Genomic DNA, 11,109 nt, shown 5'->3' with positions numbered 1-11,109 from the left:
AATGGTGCTGTGGACTTAAAGATTGCACTGAGAGTTTATCACACATTATTTAGGCATGACATGATGAATATTATTGTCAATAGCCTGATGCAGAATGTTAAGGTCCCCTTTTCCTATTGAAATGTGTATTTATGTTTATATTATTGTATGCACAGTATATTTTTGAGACACCCGTGATACACAGGTGTTTTCACTTTCACTGATTGGACCTCTCCTCAGGACTGGGGCCGTGTGCAGACTGCTTCATTCACAGTACCACAGGTCTTGTCAGATCCGATTTCTATGTTTTCAACATCATACTTACACCTTTACTTGAATATTTTTTACTACAGCATGGTTGATAGGCTCAATACAGCCAATATGAAATCTATAATGAGTTATTGTTTTTTTAGATGTGTTGAGCTGGAAGTTGTTATCAAGGCACCAAGAGGCTGCTTGGGCTACCTGCTCACTGGATCAGTCTTCGTTGTTGTTGGTTTTAAATCAGAATATTGTTTTGTTGTCTGCATATTTAAGAATTGAGCTGTGGAGGGATTTGAAGTGGTTTGTGTAGAGGGAGAATAGCCAGGGTCAGAGGGTCGGAGGGCGAGATGAAAGGCTACAGTATTCATCTTAACCCTCTGTTGCCTTCTTCACAGGAAGCTCCTGATCCAGTGGCATATGCAGGGGTCAATATTCATGTGCAACAGTGTATTGTATTGAAGGTAATGAAAATGTTGGAATGAACATTGGAGCCAGTTGAGCTGCACAGGAGCTCCAATATTCATAACTTTAACAACATCTGTTGAAGGTAAAAGGTAGAACACTCAGAGTCTAAAAGGTTGCAGCTAACCAACTAGGTTAGGACGGGAGAAGAAAAATATGTGTTGGATTCTGCATTGTATGTGTTTTCGATTCCAGTTGGGAAAAGTTTCTTAATTGAAAATATATATATATTTAAGTCATAAATATTGGAGTCTTTGTGTTTCTGTTAAGGTCATTTTCTGAAAAAAATCATACTTGTTAATGCTTAGAGTAAAAGTCCCAAAACACCAGAGCAGATGGTCTCATTATATTTTAGTGAACCTTGCTGCATCAATTTCCATATTTGAAAAGAAAACCGTTTTTTCATGAATCTGTTAAAAGTCTTAGTGTGCTGAAATATAAATTTCTGATAAATACTAGACACTGTTAGCATAAGCGCTAATGCCTAATTCATGATGATTATTGACAGACACCAGGCAACGCCAATGGCTCTTTTTATTGACGTTATAGATATGGTACTCTAAATAAATAATATAATATAATATTTTAGAAACTTTATGTCTGGTATGTTGGTTTCTTGTGTTCTCATGCGTAGGGAAACATTATGAGGATATGTGATTGTTTACATGTGACATTCTTGCCTGTGTGCCCTTAACATGTTATGGTTTGCTCTCATATGTTGTCATATTGTCTTCCTGTCACCCCCAGCATGCCAACCAGGCTTCTACAAGGCGTATGCTGGAAACATCAAGTGTTCGAAGTGCCCTCCGCATAGTTTCAGCTATGGAGAAGGGGCTGCTATCTGCCGCTGTGAGTCAGGCTTCTTCAGGGCTGAGAGAGATCCTCCAACTATGGCTTGTACACGTGAGTATACCAGCAAACAGGGCTTGATAATTACTTATTACCTATTACTCATTAGACACATAACCACATAGATGTCCAGGGCTTTTAGTCATCCTTTATGATTTGATCAGTGTCATGGGAGAGCTTTGAGCCTCACATTAAAGATCTCTTTACATACTTGTGTATGCCCAACAGTCAGGATAAATTATTGCTTTGTCTCTGGAGCTGGTGGATTACTCCAGTGGTCTCTCAGAATTAGCCGTGGCCGTAAATCCAGTCTCGTCTGCAAGAGTTGTCTGGTGTGAAACTGTGCATTAGAGAGTCTCTGGATGAATTACATGGCTTTTGTTCAGCTGCCTCGTCTTCATTGATGATTCACCGACTGTCATTACGACTTCATATTTGCATTAAATTACAGTTTAACCGGACTAATTCTCCTTTAATTAAAAAGCCATTAGCTGTCACTGAGATAGACGAGGGCCACGTCTGAGAGCTTTACTTGCTGAAAGAGTGTATTTGTCTTTTACGGCAACACAAAGCCAAGTCATTGTGGAGAAGCTGTGAGATTACACTTCCAGGCAAGATGCACTGTTTGCAGAGGAAATCTTCAGAAAGCTTGGCTCTTCATACAATATTTTCATCTCTAAATTTAGACTCATGATAATGAAACATTTTGCTTCTGCTCATAGAAATCCATGCATTTAATACCTGCAGGCAACAGTGCAACAACAGTCTCTGTATTGTATACTGTGGCTACTATATCCCACAGAGCTTAATATAGCTATTGTTATTATTATTATTATTATTATTATTATTATTATTATTATTATTATTATTATTATTATTATTATTATTATTATTATTATTATATTACCTCTGAAATATGAGGACCATGCTGATAGCATTTAAATGAACAATGTTTACATCGAATATAACATATAACACCAGCCTAAATCCCTTCTTTGAATTTGGGGGGGTAATTTATCTTTGTGTAAGCGTAAAAACTTTTGGGAGATTAAGTGAAATATATACTGTAAAAATGGACACCAATTACTGCACAGACACCATGCTCAACACATTGAGCAGACCTTGTTTTTAGTGTCTTGTTCAAGGGCTCTTCAACAGTTGTTGTTAATTGTTGAACTAAATCTTCCAGGGTAAAGCACATCCTAAATCTCTTTTGCTCCCGGTACAAACATTGTGTATAACTAATGGCTTAATCAGGAACTTGTATGCCAGAGCATAAACTGTTTGCGTGACGTCTAAGTAAAAAATAAAAAAATAAATGTAGATTAAAGACTGAGGGCTAGAAAGGAAAACAAAGGTAGAGAACAAGAAAGAGGGGATGTCACAGGAGGAGGAGAGAAAGGTGGAGATAAAGTGTAAAGGCGGCTGGATGAAGTAGGCAGTGAAGAGAGAAAGGAAGGAGGGTGCTGATACCAATCTCCCCCTAGAGGAGAATAGGAGCTGATTGATGTCAGTGGGGTTGCTCTGCAGGAGGGGAGGTGGGTGGATTCTCCTCGATGGAGAGAATAGAGGAGGTGAGATAATGACCGATAGTAGCCGAAAGAGATAAAGAGAGAAAGAATGTACATTCGCTGACAGAAGTGGGGGAGGGGTAGGAGGAGCTTTCCTGTCTGCTGAGATTTTTAGCAAAGGTAGGGAGGAAGAGGAATGGAGGGATGGTGAAGGTGAGGGAAGCATCCCATTGTCTAGGCATACAGTGAGCTTGGCAGGACGGGAGTGTTCAAATCCCTCAGGCCTTTTAACTCCACCCTGTTGACAGCTGGCTGCCTGCTATAGCACAATACTTACCCTGACACACAAACACACACGTCCAGAGAGCACAAAAATACCTCGACAAAGTGAAATTTGAGGGAGGTGAAGTACCTTAGAATGTTTACTGCATTTATATGAATATGTAAATTGATTGTCAACAGTACAATAAGGAGACTACAATTGGAAATTAATAAATAGATTTTCTGAGGTTAGCAACAGTAAAAAAAACCTTGATTATTGGACTCTAAGCATGGGCCCAGATGAAGACAGGAGATAAGACAGGATCCCGAGTCTAGAAGCTGGTGGTTCAACTTTCAATTCTGGACATCCTGTAGTTAATGGTGGTGCAATAGTACAGCAAATAGAATGTGAATATAAAGGGGGAAATCACCCATAGAGGAATAAAAGCAGAAGGTGAAAGAGAAGATCATCCTTATTTAACTTCCTACGAAGCCTCATTTGGTTCCAAAACCAGCTGCTAGGCTTTTAAATTGATCTATTTAAAAACCCTAAAAAGAATAGAAGACATTATGTCATTGCCACCAGGGCTTCGAAGCCATAAAATGATCTACTGTTTAAACCCCACAGGTAAAAGTACCTTATAACTGATTTATCTATTGATTCCTTTTTTTCTACTACTGACAGGCCCTCCATCTCCTCCCCGTAACTTGATGTCTAACTTGAATGACACCTATCTAATGCTGGAGTGGTCACCTCCTAACGACAGTGGGGGTCGCCGGGATCTCACCTACAACGTCCAGTGCAAACGCTGTGGCCCCGAGCCCGATCAGTGCCAGTTTTGTGAAGAGGAGCTTCGTTTTCTACCACGACCGTTAGGCCTGACCAATGCCACCGTCACTGTCGTGGACTTCTCAGCACACGCCAACTACACCTTTGAGATCGAGTCCCTCAACGGTGTGTCAGACATGAGCTCCTTCCCTCGCCCGGTAGCCTTCATCACCGTGAGCACTGATCAGGGTGGTGAGTATTGAATTGTACTTGATGTTTAGAGGTACTTGTATGTTGTGTCACTTTAACTGCAACGCTGTGATCTTCAAAAGGCAGATTTCGCTTTAGGCTGCTTTAGGTTAGGTGCAAACATTCCCCTTTCATCTACAGTACTTCCAGTATACATTCCTCACAGTATGTCAAATATCTTACTTTACAAATGATATATTTTCTTAAGCAAGAGAGGTAGGTTAGGTCTAATTTATTATTGCTTATAACTTATAACTTATTCATGTTTTCTGGCACTTTCACATCCCTTTTAAAGCCCTCTAATCACAGGTACTGCTGCCACACATGTTTGTGATACATTTGAAATGAAAGCTCAGATCATTTTAATCTTATCCAGTTGATACAATCCATTGTAATGCTGTACCTGTTATTGTTGTATATGGTTAGGGGTGAACGCAAATGTGATGCTACCTCTCCATCATTCAGTCCCATATAATGAGTAACTGATTTACATATTTACATTTTTTTCAAATGTTATGGAAGTTTGTCCCACAAGCCAGAAAACATCTCATAATCTTTGGAAGGATTAGCGCCACCATATGGCAACAGCATTTTTTGTTTTATCTCATGACAATTTATGAATGAGCCTGAAAAAGCTTTTTTGGCATGCTATCTTCCTGTAATTGCTTGCCACACTTGATTACCGTTGTGTGAATATGTGATTATATTGCAATCAAATATGGTTGACAGCTGCTTTCACGTCTACATAGAGCATACCTGTCAATCCCGTATGTTTCCTTCTATCCCGTTTTCCTCCCGCTTAAATATTTTCCTGTAATTATCCCGTATTTTTAGCCTCAACAAAAAAAAAAGGCCTAATTAAAAAAAGTGTACCGTGGCCTCCGGTAGAGCAGGTGGCAGTATCATGTTTAACTTTAGCTGAAAAACGTTATCCGCCAGTAAACACACAGAAGAAGAAAACAGGAACAATAACACCGAAGAAGACGAAAACATATGGATGAGAGTCACAGTGAACGGGAGATAGATGGAGACGTAGTTGTACCTGCCAAACAAGTTAAAACATTATGTAAGTACCTGAACAAATGGGAGGAGACATTCCCTTATTTAATAAAAGCAGAGTTGTGCAAATTTGTGCTTTTTGTAAAGTGTGCCAGCATGAACAATCGTCCAAGCACAAGCACGAGGCACAAAACATACACTGTCAATGACTTCATGTGTGACAAGAACTGTGTCGGAGACAAACCAAGTGACCAAAGCTGAGGGAAAGATGTCGCTGTTTAGCACCAGAAATAATGTAGCCTTCAGCTTCTGCGATGATTTCAGTCGCAGTGTAGTGGACATGTTTCCCGACTCTGCCATCGCAAGGAAGTAACCTACTCGTCGGGGAAAACAAAAGCCTCAACTCATCAATAATATCATCAAGTAAATTGATGATATTAACTAATAAATAAAATACATAAATGTTATAAACATGTACAAGTAATACTTACTTTAAATAAACATGTATTTCCTGAATGTATATACCCGTCCCTTATGTGGTTACATTTACATTATATGGGTAGGGGCTGGGTGGCTGAGAGCTGTTAAGGTATGGGCGGAGTCCGCCAAAAGAATCCCTTATTTTGAAATTCCAATGTTGACAGGTATGACATAGAGTGACTTGGTCAATTTAAATAACCATTACTTATTGGTCATGAGTCTGACTCCTGTGGAATTTGCAACACTTCATCCACCTTCAAGTCTCTATTCTCTAAGATTCATGACCAGCATTATCCAGTCTTCACTGTTTATTTGGATACTTTGTAAATACAATAACAAGTTTATAACATTGTCGAGCATATGAGATCTTTTCCACATTTTTATTGTGCATACTTTGTTAATAACACAATCTTTACTGTTGTGGTTTGTAACATTTGATGCAGATGGTAGAGAAAGTTAGAGTCAGAATGACCTTACAGTTAATATTTTTTAGTTTTGCATCCTTAACTGCTGCTGTAAATGATGACAGGAGGCCAAGGAGAGGTTGTCTCTACCTGTCTACTTGCTCCACATAAGGTTTTTATGCTGAAAGGCCCATATTTCCTCTGGGGCAGTGGTCTGTATGGGAACACTTATGCTTTTAATTTGTGATTTGCAAACACTGTGTTTTCTGTTTTTTCCCTCCTCCCTCTCCTGTTCTCCCTTGACTGTTCTCTCTACACCTTTTTCTATTGGTTGTTTTTATCCTCCGTCTCTCTCTTCCCTGTTTCAAATGTTTGTTTTTTCTTCCTTTTTTGTTCTCTCCTCCCTTCTTTCCCTCCTTCCCTCCATCCCTGTGTTGCTGTGGGAGTCTGGGAGCAATACATTTTCTCATACAGCCAAAACACATTAAATACATTATTCTATGTCACTGGGGACAGCTTCCGCCTTTACAGGTAACTCAACGTTACATGCAGCCTTTTTATATCATTAGGATGCCCAGTTTAGCACATAGTCTTGGCAGGTCCCTGAGCTGTACACAAGACCCATTTGATCACTAATATACCCAGCTGCAGCTCTTTAAAATGCTCAAGGGAAGAGGCAGATTCAGCCAGTGAGCTATGTTACCGCTATCACCTAAAAAGGAGAGTTTGGCCAGTTAGTCAAAGGTCAGTGTCATTCATTTCCTATTTGAAATATGTTAATCATTAAACAGCTGGTGGTATGTAGGCTATAATTGTACAGGGAGCAATATTTGTGAATATTTCAACGCGTGGCCAGTCGTGGTTTCAGATCCTGGACTTAAGAGAACATTTAAATACCATGTTTTGAAAATATTCCATTACAAGTAAAAGCATTGCATTCAAAATGTTACTTTAGTGAAAGTTCAAAAATATTATCAGCAAAATGTTCATAATGTATCAAAAGAAAAAGTATTACTTATGCACAACATACATTTTAGTGTTATACTATTAACGATGCATTGTATTATTGGATATTACTACTTAATGATGTAATTTGTCAATGTGTAGTTAATTGTAGATACTTAAGTACTCAAGTAAAGTACCACACAATTGTACTTAAGTACAATAGTTGAGTAAATGTGGGCAGCATGTTAATAGTGCTAGCAAGTATTGAATCAACAAACCTGTTTGTACTTGCTGTAGCTGTAGAAGCCCTTAAATGCTTGCTGCTGAGATTGTTTAGAATCACTAAAAAGGGGTATGCTTTATTTAACGTGTGCTCGTACCTTCACATACTCTACATACATAACTGCATTCTGTATTCCGAAGAACATCAAACATACCAATTCAGCAGATATGTTCCTGTACTGGTATCGAACACTGGCAGGACATTGTAACGCAATTTTGTTGATCGACTACTAACACATGTTATAGAATTAAAGTATAATAATAATGTATTTGTGTTGGTTTACATTCTTTAATCATCTCTATTCAATTTCTATTTCTACTTTTCTCATGATACAATTTACACAAGTGTGTCGAGTTGAACTATTTCAAACACTTATTTTCACACCTCAACTAGGAGCTTATTTCAAAGGAGTTGTGACTGACATGTATATAAGACCTGCTGTCTCTGTTGGGAATGGAGGAGGATGCACACAGTACCAATTACTACTGTCAGTTAAAGTATTTCTTTTTTTCCATAGAGCTTTACGTATCATTATTTACGGCTTAAACCAATCTTACAAACTGCAGCAGCCATTTAAATTTAAGATTGTGTCTTTTTTTTGTGAAATGTAATGTATGTAAGCGGCTTTTTGAAATTTTAATGAAGTATCTCAAAAGGGTTTATCCTGCGAATAATAAATCTGAAACATTTTGATATATCATTGGTTGCTTTTGTAAAATGAATGTAAGGCAATCCAAATAAATACATCAATAAATGTACATCAATCCAAATAAATAATCTGAACTCATCTTCAGAGCAATTTCCTTTTATTTTTAAGAATCCTCGAGTCACAAATTGAATCCAAAAAATACTTATTTATAGATAACTCTTGAAACACTAGGTGTTGGTAATTAACCAGACCAGAGAATAAAACTGAGCAAACACACACACACACACACACACACACACACACACACACACACTTGTTGTGGGAGCAGACTGGTTTTTGCATTGCAGTGATACATACTCTTCCTGTCATGACACGACTTATACAGTAATGTCCCAGTCTATCACCTAAACTGCTTACACTGTAAAACAGATTTTTATGCAGTTGTAGTACAGGGCTATTGTAGCAGTACTTACACAAAGCTCTGTGAAACCCAGTGTTACATTTGTGTGTTATTTATTCTCTGCAATAATTTATGTTGATTACAGAACATTTATTCAGTTTGTTAGAGTATGTGAAAGTCCTGCAAACACTCATTAACAGCAGCTACATGACACTGGAGGAGGGATCAGGTCCATCACCCAGACACATTTTGATGTGAAACCTGCAATGGTTTTTAAAAAAGTTTAAAGTCTGCATAACATATCAACTCAACTCAACTCAAAGAAAACCATGCAATCTGTAAAGTATGCATGCTGCAGTATACATTTTTCTACAACTGCAGTGATATACATACACACAAATACTTTTGCACATATGCTTCCCTAGACATATCCACCGAAACCGTGATGGGCTTGTTTGGTAAGGTGTACAGAAAATTTGAATATCATTAGCATAGCGTTGCCATCAGCAAAAATGAGACAGCCATGTCTGTATGTTGTGAAGGAATATCAAGAGTCTTCTGTGATAATGTACGCTGGCCATAGATAAATTAGACTTAATCATTAAAATACAGATGGTCCGTTTGGTTAGTGAGCTTAGTATATTATTTGTTGTGCAGATGATGGGCTCCACACACACACACACACACACACACACACACACACACACACACACACACACACACACACACACCAGTACTGTGCATGTGCATGGGTGGCGTACATAAGTTAAGGCCTGTGATAAGTTCCTGTCAGGCATAACGACTTCAATATTTTTGTGATTAATCCAGTGAAGCACACATGATGTATGCACATGCACTGACTTTCTGTGTGGGGAATTATAAAGCATAAGGATTGACAGCAGGAGAGTATCGTGGCCTGGAGTAAATCCCTTCAAATTTGGACAAAGAGAAAAAGAGTCTGGGGAAATGATGTGTGCATTTACTGTTCTTAAAGTTGGCACCAGGTACGTGGCACTGCCTTGATCTGGCAGACTTATAATTGTACAGCTCTAGGACAGAGAGGTTCACATACGCCACAATGGTCTTCTTCTTCTTATCAGCTAGTAGAAACGTTGAAGGCCATCAACAGCAGGCGAGAGAAGACAATCTTCTGTGAGTTGCAGCACTGCACTTTGGAAGGGGAAAGGAATCACATCGCTGGCGTTACTTGCATATAGCTCTAAAAACAGTGCAGAATTATTTTTAATCCATAAAACAGATTTAATTAATTAATTTGGGTCATTACCAAATTGTTTCAATAGGCCAAGTTTCTTCCCACATGCATCAAAAATGGGGTCCTTTCCACAATCTGCATACTCACTAAACAAGTAGTATCCTCCCAAACATCAGACAAGAGGTGTAATTGCCCAATTTCTGTCTTGCTCAAGAAAATCCTGGGTGCCCTCCCAAAGTAGGTGACTGGGTCAGGAAGAAGAGAAAAGAGCCAGAGGCTGCAAGAGGACAAGTGACAGCTGGATGAGGATGTGGAAGGTTAAGTGAACAGAGGAGAAGTGAAATGAGGGAGTAAGCCTGGGAGGTAAATAGCGTGAAAGAGAATGGGAGAATTAGGGAAAGAAAAGAAAGAGGTATGAAGAGAGCAGGAGAAGAGCGGGACGGAGACAGATGAAGTGACAGAGAAAAAGAAGAGGGTGAAAGAAGATAAAGAATGAGAAGCAGTGTATGAGAGGATGATTGAGTGAGCAGACGATCGAAGGAGCAAAGAAGGAGTGGCAGAATGAAAAAGAGGGTAAATTAGCTGACAAGAAAGGTGGGCAGAGGATAAAGACTGTGGGGGGAGAGATGCAGTCACACAGAGACATCTGTGCACTAGTGTGAGTACACTGTGTAAACTAAAAACTTGAAGTTGTTCGCCTTAATGAGATTTTGAGCTAAAATACTTCTTTCACTAACATATGCTCCTCACCGAAACGTACATCAGGTGGACTACTTTGTGCAGGGACTGCCCATTCTTTTCCCACAGCCCATTATTATGATACCCCAATAGTCCGAAAAATGTCTCATTGGACCAAAAGCCCATTTTTTCAGTATGATGCAATTCAATACAGCACCACCACTCTGAAGCATTACATTTAATTGTACAGAGGTCTCTACTTATCTGGCCACAGATTTTTGTTAAGTTATTTAGAAATAGCTTATTAGCATACTTAAAGCATGCACTCTATTTAAAATCTGCAGAAACCTTGCTTTATTTTATTTTTAAAGTTACATAAAGCAGGATTGTTATGTTATGGGTCTTAGATTACTCATATAACCCTTGTAAAGATAGGAATTAACTTCAAACACTCACCTATACTATTCCTTTTTAAGGCATATTTGGCACAGATTTTCTAATTTGTGATCCAGCATTGATCATAGTTTGAATGTGAGTGCCAGCAATACAGAAATATGTATTGATTGGGAATGAAGCCCAACTACCAACTCTTATCAATATATCTAAACAGTCGATTATTGACCTTAATATCTTACGTTTTTCTTTTATCAGTTGAGTTAACAAATCATCTTTATTTTAATTTCAAAAATGTAAAAAAAAAAGGTTTTAAAGTTT

The 11,109-nt window shown here is 38.5% G+C and overlaps 1 protein-coding gene across 1 annotated transcript in view; it reads left to right on the top strand.

Annotated features, from left to right (window-relative positions):
- Positions 1–11,109, top strand: part of epha6 (eph receptor A6) — a 159,915-nt gene that overhangs the window by 80,011 nt on the left and 68,795 nt on the right. The window contains exons 4-5 of the mRNA XM_029458658.1: positions 1,453–1,608; positions 4,012–4,347. Coding sequence (XP_029314518.1) covers positions 1,453–1,608; positions 4,012–4,347 — 492 coding nt within the window. The remainder of the gene's footprint in view (positions 1–1,452; positions 1,609–4,011; positions 4,348–11,109) is intronic.

Source organism: Cottoperca gobio, chromosome 21 (assembly GCF_900634415.1).
Source record: "Cottoperca gobio chromosome 21, fCotGob3.1, whole genome shotgun sequence".
Taxonomy (NCBI): Eukaryota; Metazoa; Chordata; class Actinopteri; order Perciformes; family Bovichtidae; genus Cottoperca; species Cottoperca gobio.
This window is presented reverse-complemented; position numbering and strand designations above follow the sequence as displayed.